The 21,547-nt window shown below is 35.4% G+C and overlaps 1 protein-coding gene, 1 long non-coding RNA gene and 1 pseudogene across 10 annotated transcripts in view; 2 read left to right on the top strand and 1 right to left on the bottom strand.

Moving 5' to 3' along the window:
- Positions 1 to 238: 238 nt before the first annotated feature.
- LOC105421125 (protein FAR1-RELATED SEQUENCE 5 pseudogene) lies at positions 239 to 1,826 on the top strand (annotated as a pseudogene).
- Positions 1,827 to 2,939: 1,113 nt separating this feature from the next.
- On the bottom strand, positions 2,940 to 6,049 carry LOC110007799 (uncharacterized). 3 transcript variants are annotated; one of them, XR_016060100.1, is made up of 5 exons: positions 5,833 to 6,049; positions 5,465 to 5,622; positions 4,248 to 4,444; positions 3,760 to 4,148; positions 2,940 to 3,105 (listed from the first exon to the last, which is right to left on the bottom strand). It is a non-coding gene; the product is annotated as an uncharacterized LOC110007799 (long non-coding RNA). The 3 variants fall into 3 exon arrangements; XR_016060099.1 differs by lacking the exon at positions 4,248 to 4,444 and having other exon boundaries at positions 5,465 to 5,612; positions 5,833 to 6,040; XR_002281994.2 differs by lacking the exon at positions 4,248 to 4,444 and having other exon boundaries at positions 5,833 to 6,039.
- Positions 6,050 to 13,070: 7,021 nt separating this feature from the next.
- LOC148780949 (uncharacterized protein At2g38710-like) overlaps positions 13,071 to 21,547 on the top strand; it is a 68,367-nt gene continuing 59,890 nt past the window's right edge. For 4 of the 7 annotated variants that reach the window (XM_088874598.1, XM_088874597.1, XM_088874596.1 and 1 more), the window contains exons 1-2: positions 13,072 to 13,493; positions 15,343 to 15,462. In XM_088874598.1, the coding sequence (XP_088730724.1) occupies positions 13,390 to 13,493; positions 15,343 to 15,462 (224 nt within the window). In that variant the 5' untranslated portion in view covers positions 13,072 to 13,389. Of the gene's footprint in view, positions 13,494 to 15,342; positions 15,463 to 21,547 lie in introns of all 7 variants that reach the window. The other 3 variants (XM_088874601.1, XM_088874600.1, XM_088874599.1) reach the window with 1 other exon arrangement.

Raw genomic sequence — 21,547 nt, 5'->3', positions numbered from 1 at the left:
AGGAGGTCAGTGTTATAAACACTTGCAATGAGGAAGATGAAAATGGAAGAATGGGAAGCCCCAATACAAATGAAGGAAATATGGGTTGCGAGCCATTTATGGGTATAGAATTTTCATCTGAAGAAGAAGCAAAATTACTATATAATGAATATGCAAATTACTATATAATGAATATGCAAGGCGATTGGGATTTAGTATGCACATGGGGAATACAAAAAAAACACAACATGATGGGGTCATGCGCTCTCATAAATTTTTATATTCAAGAGAAGGATTTCGTTCAAGGAAAGTTGATATTGGAAAAGCTACTCGGAAGGTACCAGACACAAAAGTTGGTTGCAAAGCAATGATGAAAATATGTAAGAAGAATATTGATAATTGGATTGTTACACGGTTTGAGAGAGACCACAATCAAGTGTTTGTGAGCCCAAGTAAGGTTCGTTGCCTCCGATCACATCAGGCTGTTTCTGAATGTAAGAGAAGTATTATAGATACTTTTCATAACGCCGGGATTTCTACTAAAAAGATTATGAATGTCTTTAGAGTAGAATTTGGTGGAGACTGTAATTTAGGCCTAATGGATCGTGATTATAGAAATGAGCTCAAAAAGCTTAAAAAGAAAAGTCTTGACGATAATGCTCAATTTCTCTTAAATTATTTAAAGCGCATGCAAAGTGAAAATCCTTCCTTCTTTTATGCAAATGATATAACTGACAATGTCCATTTAGCAAATATTTTTTGGGTTGATGCTAGGTCAAGGAATGCATATCAATGTTTTGGGGATGTAGTGATTTTTGACACAACCTATAAGACTAATAGGTTTAAAATGCCTTTTGCCCTTTTTACTGGAATCAACCACCATACAAATTCTACCTTATTTGGGTGTGCACTTTTAGGAGATGAAACTGAATCATCATTTGTTTGGCTTTTAGCAATGCATGGCAAACATCCAATTACAATAATTACCGACCAAGACAAGGCCATGCAAGGAGCTATTGCTAGTGTATTCCCGAACGTTGTCCACAGATTTTGCAAATGGCACATCTTAAAAAAGGTCAATGAGAAGTTGGGTAGCATTTGTGCAAAACATCCTACTTCTGTAAGGGAGTTCCTCAATTGTATTTGGACCAAAACAATTGAAGAGTTCGAGAGCTCATAGGGATTGTTTATTGATAATTATGAGCTGAAGGAAAATAACTGGTTACCATCATTATGTGATATTCGACATCAATGGATACCAGTCCACTGGCGTGGTACATTCTTTGCAAATTGCTCGACTACCCAGCGAAGTGAAAGTATGAACCATTTTTTTTCATGGGTTTTTTAACCCTCAAACTACCCTGCAAGAATTTGTTCTTAAATATGAAGAAGCTCTTGATCATCATTACAACGATGAATCCTATTTAGATTATCTCACTTCTTATTCTACACCAACTTTGAACACAATACTACTTATGGAGAAACAAGCAGCAGATGCTTATATCATGACAGTGTTCCTTAAGTTTCAAAAGGAACTGGATGAAGTGATATCAATTGTGATAAATAAAATTGGGGAGGATGGGTCAATCAACACAAACAAGTTGATCGCATATGAAAAAAATAGCAAAGAATTCGTAGTAACTGAAGCAACTTGTAGCTGTAAATTGTTTGACTTTTCTGAGTACCTTTGTAGACATATGTTAGTCGTTTTGCATCGTGAACATGTTCAAGAAATCCCATCCCAATACATTTTGAGGCGATGGACAAGAAATGCCAAGAAATGGGCTTTATTAATTGAGCATAACAAAGGAGTGATGGGAAATTCCATGGATTCTCTATTCTCATGATTCAACTATTTAAGTCGCGAAGCAATTAACATTGCAGAGATTGGGGCAAAATCTACACGTGTTTTTGATGTGGTGTTGTTAGGATTTCAAGAATTGAGGCAAAGAGCTATCCATGATGAAAGTAGTGAAAATGCAACACAAGTTTGCACTATGGGCAATGAAAGTAACATGGGAGTAGCTACGTCAACAAGTGAAATAAATCTAGATTGTTCAACAAGTGATATTATATTGCAAAACCCATTACTGGCAACAACAAAGGGCAGCCCCTCAACCATAAGAATTAAAGCACCATCAAAAAAGAAGCCGCGGAAGCTTGTTACATGCCATATGTGCAACAAAGTGGGACATAATTCATGCACTTGTTCATTAACAAAAAGTAGTGATTCACACATTGCAAGGGTAAAATATTGATTATGTTGTAAATATTGATTACCTTGTACTCTTTTTATCTACTTTTTTTTCTTACTCTCACCACTTGTATGACAAGTTATTTTGTCTTTTAACTTGATAGATTTTGGCCACGACATTTGGAACCTCTTAGTGATAACCTATTATATATTTGCTTGGTGATGGTTTTTTACCCTTTACATGCAGTTTGATGCAACTACAACATTTTGTTCTGACCTTTGTGGATAAGTCCCACTTTTGTTATGAAGTTACTCATTGAGAGAGCCCAGCTCAGCATCCAATGTTCTCGCTAAAGAGGAGCAACACAAGACAACAAACATGGGAGTTTTTTTAGCACGTTTTTTAGCATATGGTCCCCCATTTATTTATATCTAAACTTTTTATTTATATTTTGGATGTAAAGCATTTTTTGAGCCCTTTTGCGGGTTTTTGTATAGAGCAACTTCTTTGTGGGCTGCTTAACACTTGTAAATGGCACTAGCAATTTTTTTGTGTTGTGTTGCCAGTCTATAGAAAAACCATAGAGAATGAGAATTACATGCTGAACTTTTATGTGTATATCTTAGCCTCCACCTTCAAGTATCATGAGTGTGGATGGTCTCTCTCTCTACATCTTGTCAATTGGACATTCTAGATTGGACCAAAGTCATTGACAATGAGCACTTAATATTTGGGAAAAAAAAACGAAGTTGAGGTAGTAAAACAAGTGGCAAAACATTCCCATTTTATTAATATTTGGAAGTTGCATAGGATATACAATGGTTATTCACAAAACACAATACAAGCAAAGAAAAGAAAGATGACAATGAGAATCTGAGCTCAAAGTCAGTTAAAATGGCTTCAATCTTCTCCTCCAAAGTTGTAACTTGCTCTGAAACAATGCCCAATTGCTTCGTCATCCACATATCGAGTGAAACTCGACAACAAAATATCCAAATGTTTTACATTAATCTTCTAAACCATATTGAGCCAGTACATATATTTCTTGTAGTTCTCTCTCTTTGATGGCACTAGTAGTATTCAAAATCTTCTTTAACCAGGTGTATATTGAGCATTTGTCTCTAGGACTCTCTTCTTTATTGGCCTCAGAACTTACTTGCAGATTTCACTCGAATACATAAGGACAATGGGAATAATGGTTTAACTATTCATGAACCTCAGGCAAATTCAGTAGGCAATACAATTAAAGAAATAATCAAAGGGCATCACCATCACTTAAGAATTAGGGATCACTTTTACATATTCATCTTAAATCTTCTACCTTACAAAGAGAAAGATTATAACATCTAGGAAAGTCAAGAAACAAGGTCTTGGATTTTGAATTCCAAATTACCACTCAATTAGGCGAGTGATTTAGCTTATTCTTTGGTGACTTTCACCAGAACAAATATGTTATACAATCATTTTATGCAAAATCAAATAATTTGTATTATTTAGCAGATGATTCACAAGACCAATGGATTCTAGATTAAAAAATGCAAGACATCTTATCAGCACAACAAAAATGAGGAATGATTGCACTTACAAGAATGTTTGAGTGCGAAGAGATGACGGCCTTGTCATCAGTTAGAATATGAACATCAGCTCTGTACCCTTCTTCAAACAACCTCTCCCATGTGTTCTTTGTTTCTTTTGGGACACAACTGTAACCTGAGCGCCTTCTATTGGAAGGATCATGGGTCTTAGAATAACCAAGAGAAGAAGGGAGTGGAGGAGGCTTAGGTATATTGGTGTCAACATTATTACTGTTATTGACATTGCTATTACTATTAGTTCAAGAGGATGTTGAACGTTCAAACACTGCAAAAAGATCGGCCGAAACTTGGTCCTCACATGCGAGATAAGTTGAGGATGTTGTGCAAGGAAATGACTCCAATTGTGCCAATTTCAATTATTTGTTAGAACTAACAAGAACTGCCAAAAAAGGAAGGAAATTTATCACATAAAGCAGAGGCTATAGAAATTTATCATATCCTACACAAGGTTAACATGAAGAAGGCGATGGAGCAGAACCTTAGAAACAACAAAGAAAGAAGACAAATGAGCCTCTGGAAATATCAACCATCGTAGCAATCCTCATATCACACATATTGACAGACAACCCACCCCAATGTACATATAATTAACCAGTTATTCAAATATCGGATCAAGCTATGAATTGGCAGGGTACGATTCTGCTTCCCCCGGTCAGACTCCCACTATTCCAGCACCTGTCCGGGTAAAAATTACAAACTAGAAATTTTGGCCCCAAATCGCTAATGTCCTGGTCCCATCTGACTCAGGTGATTCCCGAGTCATACAAGAACTTTTTATTCACTATAAGAAACTAATTCACTAGAAGAAACTAATTCAAAAGAAACTCTCTCTCTCTCTCTCTCTCTCTCTCTCTCTCTCTCTCTCTCTCTCTCTCTCTCTCTCTCTCTCTCTCTCTCTCTCTCTCTCTCTCTCTCTCTCTCTCTCTCTCTCTCTCTCTCTCTCTCTCTCTCTCTCTCTCTCTCTCTGTTGTTTTTCTTTGTGAATTGGTAAGTAAAAACTCAAAATTTATAGAAAAATATGAGAGTGAACATGAAGATATCTTATTTGTAACAAGAAATCCATTTGTAGAGAAGAATGTCTATTATACTCTACAAATCATTCATCTATATTCAATTAACAAATAAAAGTCATTGTTTTCAAGAACATGGTAATGGTTTATTCTTCCCCACAGGTCCCCAAATACTAGGATAAAAATTGGGGTTGATCTTTATCCATCAACTAGAATCATATAATATCATTATAAAACAATCGTTGTGATTTCTATCTACAAGAACATATGCAGAGATCCAAAACCCTTTGAATAATATTTTTTTTTCTCATTGTGAAATCATACCTACCTTATTGAAATGTATGATGATATACCTTTCTTCTCTGATAGTTAATAAGAAGACTGGAAAATGAAAGACTGTGAAGATTAGTTGTTCTCAATCAGGAATTCTACACAAGAACCAAAAAAAACTTGCAATCACTACTCCAAATTCTCTTTTTCAACTCAAGGATCATGATTCCAAACTTTGGTGAAAAGGCAAGAATTCACTGTAAATTGATCCTTTTCTCTCATAGCTTGAAAGCTTCATACCCAAAAAAAGGGAAATTAAAATAAAATATAAGATACATACTTTATCAATGGAAAGACGAAACAGAACAAGAAATATGAGAATTATTAGAAAAAAAAATAACAGAAAGAAAACCACCTTTACAACTTCACAGAAGCGAAGATGCCTAATATTATCGGTGCCCTCTTTCACCTCCTCCACACCCACAAACAGAGACCACAATCTTCTTCTCCAACCATCTCTAACCTTCTTCTTTACATCAGATGAAAACTCTACAACAGAAGCCCTAAAATTCCCTAGAGAGAGAGATTGATAAATACAAAGATTGAGAAACACTACCCCAATAAAAATGAGATACAGAGATACAATTTTATAGAGAGACCGAGACATACGAACCCCAAAAAAAAAAAGAGATGCTGAGAGAGCTTGAGAGATGCCTTACAAAAATACCTTCCCCCAATAAAAACAAGAAATAAAGATACAAATAGAGAGAGACTGAGAAATACCTGATTTTTGTTCTTTACCCTTTCTCAAAGACCTCGTGACCTTGCGAGAGAGAAATAGGTGTTATTGGGGGCAAGGTCTCTTTTTATTTTGGGTGGTCCCAGTGTTCTTCGCAGAGAGATGAGAGGAAACCAGTGGGCTACGGAGAGGTAGAGAAAAAGGGCGAGGATGAGAATAGCAAAACGGGAGTTTTTGAGAAAAAAATGACCCGTTGTGGCCGGTTGTAGCACGGGTCAGCTGGTTTCACCTTTTTTTTATCCCAAGATTGAGAAGTATATGTAACAGTGGTCCTTAGGGGTCTTATATAAGGAGGGGCAGGGTCCCATAAGATCATTACTCATAAAATATATATATATCAAACTATACGAAGAGCACCTCACCTTGCAAAAACTAAGTGATCACACAAAGAAATAAATTGAAGTAATGAACACAATGCACAATAAAAAAGCACCTTTCTATAGACAACAAACAAGGAAATAAAAATAATAATACCTAATTCAGACCATGATACTCAATCAGAGCAGTGGAGTCCAAGAACTTCTAGAAATTGGGTGGATAGAGAGAGAGAGAGAACAATGGTTCAAAGAATGTATTCTAATTAGTTCTTTTATAATCCCTAACTCCTTCCACTTCACGCTAAAACTATAAAATAAAAGAAAATTAAGACCTGCTCGATATTGCATACAATGGATAGGTCATTTCCAAATCAGTCCGATGTTAACAACATTATAAAGGCCAGTATAGCAGTTGGACATCTGTCCAATCCCCAATTGCCCTAAAGTAAATGGCCCAACCATACTAACAAAGGCAAAAAAAAAACGGTCCTATATTGGGATCAACAAACTGAGAGGTAAACAGGGAAAAAATAAAGAACATTAAGGGATTTTTTAGTAGATTGGACCTTTTTTGTATTTTTCATATTTCTTTTGTGTCCGGACATAGATTAATCTAGAGATTATATACTCCTTAAATATTAGGGTCCAAGATCCATTTCAAAGATAAGTTATTAAGACGAAGTGTATTTCTACATATGAATCCAGGGACTCATAGAACCGGTACTCCATTTTAAAATTTGGAGCGAGTCACAAGTTTCAAGATTTTCTTTTAAATTTGAACAAAGTTTCTATGAGTTTGAGATGGATATTTGATGCCTTAGGAGACGCATATGTGGATGTGCACCCCCTGATGAACGAAGCACTTTTCTTTCTAATTTTGAAACAGTATTTAAGAGATTGGCTGATTTTTAAAAAATGGGCCAACTAACTCAGGATCGGTCATTGGCCGATCCCAATTTGGCCCGATTCCAATGGTCAGTATGCATGAATTTTTTCAATGCACTAATCAACCAACTAATCAGACTCATTGATACTCACTAATCGGCAATTTGTTCTAAAAATATGCACTGTGTCGCAGTGCAGAGTCTGCAAAGCTATCCTTTTATCATATTTTATATATTTCTCTTTTTTTTTTCTTTTTCCTATTCTTTTATGGATACAGTTTATATGCTACCGCCCTGCATATTGTAGAAATACTGGTTTGACAATAAATACATATTTAAATATAATTTGATCATAATTTTTAATGAAGATCATGAATATGAAAAAAAACAAAAAATGAAAACTTTAAAATAATAATTATATTAAAAAAATATTTGGATCATTAGTTACATTTGTTTTTAGATGGACTACCTATTTGCATCCATCTTTAAGATGGATGCGTTACACCTCTGGACCGCATATTGTAGAAATGTGGTCCAGCCGATATGAAACAATTTTCTTTATTCTATTTCTCTACTTAAAACTTTATATATTATTGTAAATTTTTTATTTGCTAATTACAGGGTTTGTCGCTTTGGACAAATAGACTCAGACGCATTAGAGTTGGTCAGGTCCGACAGGGTACCAAGCCCACAGTTCCCTCAATTCGGGGGATATAAAATTTATTCGTTGTTCATCTGATTTGATCTTCAATCTAATACCTACATCACTAGCCCCCAGGGAGCACATAAACCTACACGTAGACACATATATGAGAGAGAGAGAGAGAGAGAGAAATTTATCAAAATTGTCACAAAGAGACGAACAATTTTATATTTTACCTACATTTTTAACTGAATTCCAAAATACCCAAAAAACAAACATGGTCTTGAGTTGAAATATTATAATATTTTGAATATTATATTATATCCTATTAAATTATATATTGTATATTTATATTTATTTTATCAATGTAATTTATAGTATATAGTATATATTGATTACATATTATATAATATATATATATATATATAGAGAGAGAGAGAGAGAGAGAGATTACTGAAAAAGTATTGCTTCAAGTGCATCATTTTTTATAAAACTCAATTATGCTTATAATATTTATTTTTTTTCCTTTTTTATGTGATAATATTTAAAAAAATACGTAAAATTTTAAACATTCTTTTACAATTTTTTAGAATTTTTTAGAGATTTTTTACCTAAATTTCATTTTCAAAAAAAATTGAGACACTAATCGACTAATCTAGTCAGAATTGATCGGACTAATCAGATCAGGCTAGGACCGACTAGTTTGCCCGATCGGTCGTTTCGAACACTATTTTGAACTTGTGAACGACACATTTGTAGGCGTCTGATTTGAAGGAACACCAATCTTTCTTATGTTTAATTTGGAAATTTGGGGTGTTCTATGAATTCTCCTTAAAATTTTAGGCTTTGCAAATGACACGCCAGCGGCCGCCCACTGTCAATCCAGCGGACAAGGAAGACTTAAGAGAGACAGTTTAGACTGTTTAGGTGAGAAATTGAAAAAGAAAAATGTTTGGTAGGGCTGCACCCCTCGTTAAAATAAGTAAAGCCTCACTCAAAAACTCACAAAAAATTGTAGTTTTAGAGTTGAAAAAACCTTTAAATCAATCATCTCGTCTTGACAACAATGGTTGTTGAAAAATTTAGATTTCAAACCCAAAAAAATAGTATATATTGTAACACAATCTCTAAACTGTCCATTGTGCCGTAAAAATAAATGTTCACAAATTTACAAGATTTGTACTTATTTTTTAGGAAAATATCTCTTAACTCTATATTTTTGGCTTTTATTTCTTAAGAGACCCAATAATTTAAACTATTTCTTGCGGCATAAAGTCTCTATCTTTTTTATCTTCCTATCCCCTAGATCCTTTTGACCATATATTATTGACCTAAACATTTTGTAAAATGATTCAATGTCGATCTCTCTCAAAACCCTATATCTCTCCGCTCTCTCTCTCTGAAACCTCTGCTTCTATTTTTTTGCCCCAAAAAATGGAAAGAGTTTCAAAAGAACAAAGATGAACAGTCATAAACCTCAAACTCAGTTGAGACCTGCTTCGAGAGAACTCTATCGAAAAAAAAAAATTAGTGAAGTGAATCAAAAAACCCAAATCCAACTAAAACTGAGTAAATACAAAATATAACTGAAAATCAACCACTTTCAAACTAGGAATTAATAAATACAAGGAGAAATACAATAGAGATTGAGTGAGGTGAGTTTCTCATAAAAAAAAAAGTTCCTCAAAAACAGGAAATTGAGGGACGTGAAGAGAGAGAAAGAGACCTCGTCTCTGGTGACGTGCCATATTGGGAGAGATTATTGCAACTGATTGTCTTCCTCATTGAATTATTTATATGGGAAGTATTATTGGAATTGAATCCCTCTGTTAATCTTATCCCAAATACCACAACAACGTCATTGTCATTGCTGCTATCCTGCAAGCAAGTTCCCGAGCTATGGCCATTGTTGCCGCACTGTGAGCAGCTCTGCTAACACATCCCCTCTCTAGCGCCATCCCCTCTTTCTAGATGGAGAAATAGAGGAGATAACATGCTCTCTCTTTCTTTCTACATAAAACTAGAGAGAGAAAGAGAGATAGAGGAATATAAATGGCTCGAGCTAAAGATCCAAATTTAAAGGTGACCAAATTATGAGTTGGAGACAATAAGAGAGAAAAGAGAGGATGAGAGAGGTGAGATATAAAGTTTTGAGAGAGATGGAGATGGAGTTATTTTACAAAATATTTAGAATAATAATGTATGATTAACGAGATCTAGGGTAGGAAGATAGAAAAGACAAAAACTTTATGCAGTAAGGAATAATTTAAATTTTTGGGTTTTTTGATAAATGAAAGTGAAAAATAGAAAAAATTTATAAATCATGAAAATTTCTAATATCCAAAAATAAACTTTCAGATGATCTAAGGTGAAGCTTTACTTGGTCACGAACGGCTAGGCCCTATACAAATTGCATGCGTTGAAAAATTTGGAATCTGTTGCGAGAGAGTGAGTCCCAAGATCATTGTGGCACGCGTTCAATGATTAAGCTTTTGAAAAAGGACGGTACACACGTGCCAATAATGAGAAAGCCACCATTTTATAAACATTCCCAAAAATACCCCTGTAACTAAAATCCCTTCTTTTTTTCTGCAACTGTCAAAGAAGTGTCCCCCAAAATTATAGATTCGAAATTCAGTAAACATATATATCTTTTGAATTTGATTCACCTGATTTGAGTAAATTTCAATGAGAAGACCAAAAATGTTTAGAAGTTGGAGCAAATTAAACAAAGAAACAAATCAAGAATTCTTATATTAAGTTTCTCGTCGAATGGTAGGCGTCCTGGACGCATGAGTCCACTACAATTTCTTATGGTCTAAATCACATTACAAACAGAGCCATGAATTTGCACCTTAAAAGCATACGCATGATGGTAGATAGTTATAAGTCAAAACTTTAAAAAATTGGTGATCAGGATCGAAACCGGCTAATCTGGACCGGGGATTAGTCGGATTGATCCGAATCCCATAAAATATTGGGAATCGATGGGTTTTTCCAATAGAACTGTCATATTCTGTCAGAAAATTAGTCTATATTTTTTAAAAATTTAATTGTTGAACGTGCTAGGTTTGGCCAGTTTCGGTTGGCCCCCACTTAATTTTTTTTATTTTCTTTTTAGTTTTTTCAGGACGCCGATCCATTGAACTGGACAAAAAAAACTAGCGGGGGGCTCTAGCCCACTGATATATTTTTCATAACTTTATTTTAAGCATGGGTGAAAATAGACTATGATTGAAATTCAATAACTTGTTTTTCAAATTGGGGTCCGAGAAAGAAATTTTTTATCCAAGATCCATCTGCAGACATATGAGAATAGATTGGGTCGGCAACTCCACCAAAACCTTGTTTATGCTCAAGATTTGGTTATTGCCTTCTAGGTTGGCAAAGGGCCCCGCAGCCTGGCCTGGCCTCGCCCTAAGAAAGTAAGGCCTTGCGCACAAACTATGGCCCAAGGGCGAGGCTAGGGCTAGAGCTAGTGCTAGTGCTGGCCTGACCATTCTTTTTTATTTTTTATTTTTTTTTCAATGATTTCTGGACCGGCCTAGTCTAACCGTGGCCCTTTAGGGTTAGGCTAGGCTTGGGCGCTATCCATATAGGGACAAGGGCTGGGCTTGGGCCCAAGCCCGATGCCACCCTTTTGGCTTTTACAATTCCTATGACTCTAGTGCCACTTATTAAGTGTAGTTTCAAAGGGACACCCAAATAGGTGGAGACCACCGAAGCTCCATTTAATATAGATATACAATATTGGGAAGTTTTTCAGTATATACCTAACTTATCAAGTAGCATTTTATTATTATTATTTTTTGCGCAAGTCATTTTATTATTTTTTCAAGTTTCAACTATTCCAAACCTGATATGTTTGACATTTTTAAATTTCTTGGGTGCTTTAAACAAATTTTCCTTAACTATTATTACTATCTAGTAAGACAAGGGTATTAAACTTATTTTCTATATCCGGCAAATATTATATAACAAGACTATTTACTTTTGGTATATAGAGATCATAATTATTATTAAGCAATAGAGGAGCTTGAGATTGTCATTGTTTTGCGCACAAAGTCTAGTATGACACTATCTTATCCAAAAATAGTCTAGTAAGACTACGGTACAAAACTGATTTTGTAGATCCTGATATTATATAATGAAACTATTTATTTTTGATACATAGATGTCATAATTATTAATCGGATTTCAAATAGAAGTGGCACAATGTCCGAATTAAAATCTATTGAATATTGCGGCATACTTTCATTTTTTAGATTTCGAATCGAATGGCTAAAAAAGTTTCCGACCTCTTTTTTTTTATAAGTAATGGGTCTTATACTATGCAATCCTTAAAAATGAGGTTAATCTTAAAAAACTTGAGAGAGAAAAAGATAACTATTGTAGAAAAAGATATCTTGGGTTAATCTTGAAAAACTTGATATAGAATTTATTAGATTTCTTATCCAATGGCAAAAAACGATTGTGACATTCTTGTCCAATAAGTAATGGGTCTCCTAATAGCCAATCATCGAAGGAGCCAGTTTTTATGCGGTCAAGCCCGTATGCATAGTTATGCGGGCCTCTTAATAAATCTATTTTTAAGATGAATTTTAAGACTTAATTTTTAAGGACATGTAATATCTAACATGGAGATCACAAATATGAAAAAATAAGTATATTTAAAAACTTAAAATAATAATTCTAGTAAGAAAATATTTGGACTGTTAGTTTCATGGTTTTTAAATAGAACACCTACTTGCATCCATTTTTAAGATGGATGCTTTACACTTTCCGGACCGTATATATAGAAATGCGGTCTAGCCAGCATGAAACAATTTTCCATCATTAATCATCATGAAGCTAATCCTAAAAAAACTGATAAAGAAATAGATTAACTTTAGTTAATCTTCATAGAAAAAAGTTTATATAAGGTTGCAACCTTAAAATGTAGAACTACGGATGCACTTCGAAAATCTATCGGAAAATATTATTTTAATGTTGAAAAACACTCTTAATTGATCATCTCGACATCGAGATATATGGCTATGAAAAATAGAAAGAATTTTGAATCCTAAAAATAGTACATCTTATAACACTTTATCTAGACCGTCCATTTTCAAGATTTCCATATATTTATATTTATAGATCTACTTGATTTTAACAATTTTTTAAGTTCAAAATTTTATAATTCGATAGAAAAATAGATTTAATCCTATGAATATTTTACATCAAAATTATATGTTGTAATAAAATTGGGTAATGAAAAAGTTAATGACCTGGTAGTGAAAAAGTTAATTTGGATAGATGGCGTAAGACGAGGGTACTTTAGACATGTCCACCTAGAATTATGCCTATAAATGCTCTGCTTCTCCTTTGGACAAGCTGATATTTTTTTCTTCAATTTTGGGATTAATTCCAGAAAGTGAGCTTCTTTTTGAATAAAAATTACAAAAAAAAAAAGAAAAAAGAAGAAGCTCAAGTCTGGAAATTTCATCCCAGAAAACCCAATTCTGAAACCACCCTTGTTGTCAATTTCTTTTACACATTTCCCGTTATTCTTTCGTCTTTGCATTTCTTTTGTGCTTTAAAGTGGTGTAGAACTTGCTTAGATGTTCTGGAACTCAAAGCTCTAATTTTTTTGGTTCCGATCTTCCTTATATTTTCAGATCCTCGCTGGTTTTTCTGGTTCGCTTTTTGCATTATAAAATGGTGTCAGCTAATAAGGAAATGGTGGTCTATTGCTTTGACACTTTGGTGGCTCACTACACCAGTGAGCAAGCGCCCCCTCCAGCTTTTGATGCAGGCCAGTAGTAAGTTTTTGCCTTTCTTTGATTATCATTCTTGTTTGCTTTTTCATTACTGTTTATTTGAAGTCTTTCAGTTAATAATAGTGTGTATAATGTAACTGAAGAGATTCAGTAAAGTAGGGAGAAATTGATGGAAAATAAAGCAATATATTTATGCAAGAGAACTTAATTATTTTTTTTCCTTGATCTGATGGTAAAATCATGAATAAGGGGAACATGCATTTTAAGAATTAAAATAGAAAACATTATTGCTCCTTCTTATCGTATCAATCAGACCTTTTATTTCCATTCACATAGAAATTGGGACATAAGTCGCTAAACCAATGAATATGGATTTTGAATCATGTATTTGTTGTCACTTTTTTTTTTTTTTCTGATTTATTTGTTTAACTGCCTCCTTTTGGTTTTTTCCTTCGTTATATTATTTTAAAGTTGACACAAGGGGAGGATAATTCAATTGAACGTTAGGAATTCTTCCTTGTCATAGATAGTTTATGCAATTCCAATATAAAATTTCTTTTGAGTCTTTGTTTTACTTTTGTGTTTGCTTGGTTTGTTTTTTTTTTTTTTCGTGAATTGGTAGCTTGTGTTTGATCATTGGACACAGTTTCTATGAGTCCATGTAGAAATGAGTCATCTATTTTTGAGATGGATTTTCGGACCTAATTTTTAATGACATGTAATATCTAACATGGAGATCATGAATATGAAAAAATAAATAATTTTTTGAAAATTAAAAATAATAATTCTATTAAGTAACTATTTAGACTGTTAGTTTCAATTGTTTTTAGATGGACCACTTATTTGCATCCATCTTTAAGATAAATGCTTTATATCTCGGGGATCGCAAATGTAGAAATGCGGTCCCCGCCGGATGAAACAATTTTCTTTTATCATTATATTGGAACTGGATATTAGTTAATTCTATCTGCAATGTTTCATGTTAGCTGGGTTTTGATTGAGTAATGGTTATGCTTGGCAGTTTCTCTATTCGAATTTGGATGAGTTATGGACAGAGTAAATTCTTTTCCATTGAGCGCATCAGCCTGCCATATTTTATCCATGCTGAATCTTGTTTTATGTCTTCCAGATTTAATAAGGATTCTTCTTAATGCATAATTGTGATTGAATTTATCCGTTTGCACCAACATTTCTCTTGGTCGAGTTTTTCTCTTTTCTAAAGTTGGGGTGTCACCTCGTTTTTATATTTCTGTTGAAGGGTTACCTTTATATTTTGAAAATGACCGCATCGCTGTTTCCTAACTTGTGTTCAATTAAACTGATGATTTTGTTCATATTATTAGCTTCTGAGGCTGGCTTATATTCTGTTGGGGAAGGAGTCTGGTATTGTTTGGCATTTGGGTTCTTATGTAGTTATTTTATGTTTCATCTGGTCCCTCAGGTTTTGGCATAGTGGTAGATACCCCAAGAGTGTTTTTAAGGAAGTTAGGGTTTCCACATTTGAAGTTTGTCCCCAGAAACAGACCATGTTGACTGACTCCACTTTTTATATATTTTACTTCATCTGTTTCTCAATTGAAGGATCATCAAGCCTTTTTTTCTTTTGCAATTCCTTGATGATATGTGCTTTAATAAAAAGAAATTACGCTTCTTCTTTGCTTCTCTGGCTAAATGCTTTCTGTAATTCACACAGTTTGCTTCTCGGCCTAAACTTCTTATCTGTTTTATCACCATTATATCTATAGGAGTTGTCTGGTATGATCACTTGCTTTTTGTACAGGTTGATATGACTTCGTTATAAATACTGATAAATGTGCTTCTCTTGAATGGCATGCATAAAAGTTTGGCCTTATTCTCTTTTTAACTCTTACTATGAGGGACTTTATTACAGTCCCTTGTTTGTCACGTGGAAGAAAATCACTAACGGTGGGGAGCCTCGTCTTCGAGGATGCATTGGAACTTTGGAGGCCCGATGCTTGGTCAATGGCTTTAAGGATTATGCTCTAACGAGGTAATATTCATTTGGGGCTTCTATTTCTTTTTTTTTGGTCATGGTTATTGTTCAGTGTTTGGGGATGGTGACGATTTTTGGAACATATTGACTTACTTTTCTTGTTTTCTGTTTTTTAATTGTTTTGAGAGTTTTACTTTATTTCCTTCTCATGACGATACTTTGAAAATTTTAATATTTTTGGTAAACAAATGATTTTTCGGCAATGATCCTACATGCTATTGAAGTTTGATCAGTTTATGTAATGCATTGAATCTTTAATGTTTCATTCTGCAAGTTTTGTGGCGTGACATAAAATTCTATTTAATTTGTTCAAAAGTTCTTTGAACATGAGTTTAGCTTGGTCAAATATCCCTCCTATATTGATATTCTTTAATTAAATTTTATCTTAAAGGAGAACGGCCCCAGAATACAACCTTTGTAATTAACTATAATATGAGCATGTAAGGAGTGTAAATCAGGCTGTACTGCTGTGAGTACATACAGATGGGGACATTCACCTAATCCTTGGATAAAAAAGTTATAATCCAGTTGAAAACATTCAACCAGATCATGGAGATGGCGATAAGAAAACTAATGTTAAAGCAGTAGCCACATAAAGAACTTTAGAGAGAGAAAGGAACTCTTGAAAAATAATTGTACCTCCTCACCATTGTGGTGGTTCTTTCATTGTATATGTAATGATGATACAATTATGCAACTCATATAAAAATTACATTGTCTACACTTTCCTATATATTACACAGATAGTATACACTTTTCTATCTTGTTACATTCTCTCTAATTTTCTTCCAGGTGTTGTGCATAATTGCCTTAAAAAGGAAATGGCAATATTCTACCCTGTGGCCTTTCCAGAAACTAGATTTTGTTTCTATTACTTCCCCTTAAACTCAACTGAAGAGACATTTGAAGTCCGAATTTGAAGCAAAGATCTCAAAAAACATTTCATGGTAGAGGCTTGGTAAAGATATCAATTACTTGATTGCAAAAAAACCCTTGCTTACCTTCCTCAATTGCCAATTCGATCAATGCCATTTCAATACGAGAAAACTGGTTTTAAATTGCCGATTTAAACTGGTAGCCATTTTCTTTTTATCCTTCCCAAAAGCCCTCATGTCCTTCTCTAAGTGTCCTTCGACTTCTCCCATCTCTTCTATTTAACGCACTCTCTCCAATAAAACCATCTTACATAGTCCACAAAAAAAAAAAAAAAAAAAAATCAAATCCAAATGCTATTGTCGTACTTCTCCAAACCCATTTATCTGTCCTCAAATACCTTTTTGCTCAAAAGGATGCTTCATCCTCAACAACTAAATTTTTGTATCCATTCAGTCTTAATGTGGAAAATTTTGTGTCAATTAAATTGACACATGACAACTATATATTATAGGAAACCCAAATGCTCTTATTGATTGAGAGTTAGGAATTTTTTGGATTCATTGATGGTGATTGCCCTATGCCAAATCAAAAGATTTCCTCTCCTGATGGTAAGAGTGAAATCAAAAACCCTGACTACAAATCATAGCTAAAGTCCAACCGGCTTCGTAAAGCTTGGATCATAGTGACCTTGTTAGAAGACTGTCTCAGTCTTGTTGTTGGCCTTTATACTTCTACAGAGGTTTGAAAATGTCTCAAGAATGCCTATACAAGTAGTTCTCAAGCTAGGGAGTTCCAACTTACCTTGCGATTCCAACCCTGCAAGAAAGGGAATTCGACTCTATTATAATACATACACAAACTCAATGGATTTTCGCAAACCCAAACCAGATGAAAATAAGGTATTTTAGCTTGTTAATGAATTTTGACCAAAAGATGAGAGTTTTTCTACCACTATGCATAAGTCCCCCAATCCTTCTTATTATGAGATTATACCTCTTCTTTAAAGCCATGAAATTAGAAACCAGCCTCATGTCTCTGAAGAACACTCTTATCCAAATCAAAGTATGCCCTTTGTTAGATAACAACGAAAATTTGGACCCAATAGAGATAATAGGAATTACAAAGGTAGAGGCAAACAACTTTGATCAACCGTTTTTCAACTCTCAGATATATGGATTTGTTCAAACAAGATAGAACAATAATGGGGGATGTGGTGTACCTTAGATAAACAATAACTTTGGTGGTCAACCACCAGTGATTCAAAAAGCGGACCGCCCAGCGTCTAGGCGGCCAAATTGGGCGGCCGCCTAGGCGGGAGCTCAGCGTCTAGCCCTAGGTGGCCGCCTAGGGCCTGCGCCCCACCCAGAGGAGGAAATGGGTTTTGGTGGGGCATTTTTTGTCCATTTATTTTATACTAAAGAGCAAAAATTGGGGTTTAAGGTTCATTTGAAACCTAAAACTTATTGGAGCCCATTTTAGAGAGAGAAAGCCCCCCCAAAAACTAGTTTTTGGTAAATTTTTTAGGATCGAAGGGTTTATCAAAGTTAACAAAAATTGATCAAAACATCATCCATTGATATTAGATTATTTACAAATCTATTGGGGGGTTTTTTAGAAGATTTTGAGTCTTCTAAAGCATCTTTGAGGTGGAAGTTTGAAGATTGAGCAATCAATCTCATAGTGGTTTTTTTTATTGCTTTAGTAAATTGTATTATATTTAAGATGTCTTCTTCGGGATCTAATAGAAGTGGTGATCCTGATTGGACATATGGCTACAACCCAGATCCTAATGATAAAAACTGCATAAGATGCAAGTTTTGTGATAAGGATACAAAATGTGACATAAACCGATTCAAGAAATATCTTGCCGGTATCAGGGGGGATGTTGCCCCATGTAAAAAGACTCCTGATGCTGTTAAAGAGGAAATAAACAAGTTTTAATATGGTAAAACTGAAAAAAGATGAGAGATTGCCTCTATAGTAGAGATTAGGTCTGGGGATCAGGTCAATTATGATGACGATGATAGTGATGAGGAAAGGATTGGGGAGGGATGTCAAGAGGTTGAACAATCCATTATTCGGAGAAAGGGGAAGGGAGTTGTAATTGCTTTTGGTTCTGGTTCTGGGACTGAGAAGCCTCGGGTTAGAGGCCCTAAGGATAGTTTTTTACCTCGGCCTTACCTTGAGGTTGCAGGAGAGAAAACAAAGAAGCAAACCATTATTGAAAATAGAGTCAAGAAGGAAAAGAGAGATAAAGCTGCTTATTATCTTGCTACATGGTTTTATGAGGCGGGCATTCTTTTCAATACCGCTTGCTTAAGCAGCTTCTATGTTGGGGTAGAGGCAATTGGCCAATTTGGCCTTGGGATGAAACCCCAAACCCCATATCAGCTTTCAGAGCAATTTTTTCAAAAAGGCAGTGAGTGTCACAAAGGAAACTGTAGAAGTTAAGAAGGAAGCATAGGCTCAGTATGCGCTTTCTATTATGATTGATGCTTGGAGTGATAGGAAGAGAAGAAGTCAGATGAATTTGCTTGTGAATTGTCCTTTAAGGACTGTTTTTTTTAGGTCTATTGATGCCTCTAATCATATCTGTGATACCCATTACATATTTCAAGTTATAGAGAAGGGAATCAGGGAGGTTGAGGAGCATCTTGTTGTACAGGTTGTCACAGACAATGCTGCGCTTGATGTTGCTGCAACTAATTTGTTGCGCATAGCTTATCCTAGAATCTTTTGGACACCATGTGTAGCACAGTGTATACACCTCATGCTTGAGGCTTTTGGTAGTTTAACCGAGATATCAGATGCAGTGAAGGAGGCCAAGTTAGTTACAAATTTCATTTATAGCCACCATCTCACATTCAGCATGATGCGTAGCTTTATAAAGAAGAAAGAGACTGTGAGGCCTGGGGTCACGAGATTTGCGATCAGATACTTATGCCTAGATAACATACATTCGAGGAGAGTGCAGCTGAGACAGATGTTTACCTCGGATGACTGGAGAGCATGCAAGTGGTCTAAAGATCAGGTTGGGAAGAAGGTGAGAGATATTATCCGTTCTAAGGCTTTTTTGGCGAGGGGTGGGCGTTGTTAAGGTATTTTTTCCTCTTTTGTTTGATAATGACATGCCTTCTATGGCCTACATATGAGGCTATGGAGAAATGCAAAATAGAGATAGCCCAAAATTTCAATGATGACGAAACCTGCAAGAAGCCTGTTTGGGAGATTATTGATGAGAAATGGGATAGGCAACTACATCGGCCATTGCATGCAGCTGGTTATTATATGAACCCAGCTTTTTTTTATTTTGACAAAGATATACACACAAATGACTCAATTATGAATAGATTTAAGAAGTATGTAGATGTGCTAGTCCCTGATCTTGATATTCAGGATTTTATATGCGCTGATGAGCTAATAAACTACAAGTGATTTAAAGTCTTTTGGGGTCCAATGGCGATGAGGCAAAGAGCCAAAATTGATCCAGGTATTAATAATATTCTTAAGTTCATCAAGTTCAAGTAATCGAGTAATTCTATTATTTATTTATGATTTTTTTCTATATCTTTACAGCCCATTGGTGGGGCCAACATGGGTGTAGTTCTCCAAATTTACAAAAGTTGTCTGTTCGGATCTTAAACCTAACCATTTCTTCATCTGGTTGTGAGCGCAATTGGAGTACTTTTGAAGGGGTGAGGCCGTAAGGGTAATTTGTATAATTTTATAAATAATACATAAACCTAGATATTAGATTTTAATTAGTTTCATTTGATTTTGTTAGATTCATACAAAGAAAAAGAACATGCTTGAATCAAAGAGGCTCAATGACCTAGTCTATGTCAAACACATTCGATTCTTGATGGACTAGTTTGCTAAGAGAGACTCCATCAGATAAAAAAATATGGACAATGTTATGGAATGGTTAGTTGATGATGATGAGGTCGAGGGGCATGAAGGATTAACATGAGACATGGTCATGGATACTTCAGGGACATTAGCTGACCCTCCTAGGGCCACTTGATCTTCTGCATAGAGAACAAGGGTGGGGGAAGTGGAGGAAGAAGAGGCAGATTCAGAATTTACAATCTTTGGTTTTTAGCCAGAATTTGAATTCCAGTAGTCGGAATTTTCAGTAATTTTATCGGCTTCGCGTGTGAAATACGACGGTTCATCATGTAAGAGGTTCGGCCCAGACATAGCCTCATACCTTACGCATGCGATGGAACTGATCTCACATTGATCCGATGTGTGATCGCTATGATATGGCCGCTCGAGGGGGACATGTCGCTGCTGAATTTTCTACAATGTTTGCCATGAATTGTCAACTTCTCTCTATCTTTTCTCCCTACTCGAGCATCGTCACGGGTCGTGCCACATATCAAAACGCTCTTCTTGATGAAACGAACACGCTCACAAAATTTGAACACAATCCGATTAAGAACGAGGGAGATTTGGCCTCTAAAAGTCACTACCTCAAACTGAGAAAACCAATCTCCATTAATGGAGACTGGTGCAGAGAGGGCGCATGGGAATAGCATGCGGCCTCTCTTTTTTCAGTCTTTTTCCCTTAAATTTGTCTTGAAACATCCGTTTAAGCCAAAATTTGTTCCTTAAGGGTTTTAGACCGTGCCGAATTTAATGGTGGTAGTCCCACAGCCATCTAATACTCTGTTAATAGGGTTCCGATTATAGGGTCTGTTTTAGCATTACCTTAGACATGTTGGATTGCGACAACATTTGGCCGGTGGCCTTTTGAAGTCTTTAAGAATTCCATTCTAAATCAGGGCTTTAGTGATCGGCTTCTTCTTTATTTCGCATCGAAGACCTAAGGTGTTGAAAAATGCCGTCAAAAAAGCGCCAACAAAAAATCCAGCCCCAGCGCTAACAAAACAAATTCGGCCCTAGCGCCAACAAAAAATCTAGCCCCAGCGCCAACAAAAAAATCTGGCCCCAGCGTCAACGGAAAAATACGGCCCCAATGCCGACAAAAATCCAGCCCCAGTGCCAACAAAAAAATCCAGCCCTAGTGCCAACAAAAAAATCCGGCCTCAGCGCCAACAAAAAATCCAGCCCCAACACCAACAAAAATCCGACCCCAGCGCCAACAAAAATCCTGCCCCGACACCAACAAAAATCCAGCCCCAGCGCCAACGAAAAAACCCTGCCCCAGCACCAGTAAAAATCCAGCCCCAACGCCAACAAA

Source organism: Amborella trichopoda, chromosome 8 (genome assembly GCF_054954075.1).
Source record: "Amborella trichopoda isolate Santa Cruz 75 chromosome 8, AtrichopodaSantaCruz75HAP2 v2.0, whole genome shotgun sequence".
NCBI classification, from domain to species: Eukaryota; Viridiplantae; Streptophyta; class Magnoliopsida; order Amborellales; family Amborellaceae; genus Amborella; species Amborella trichopoda.
Note: the sequence above shows the minus strand (reverse complement) of the source record. Positions and strands in the feature narration are given on the sequence as shown.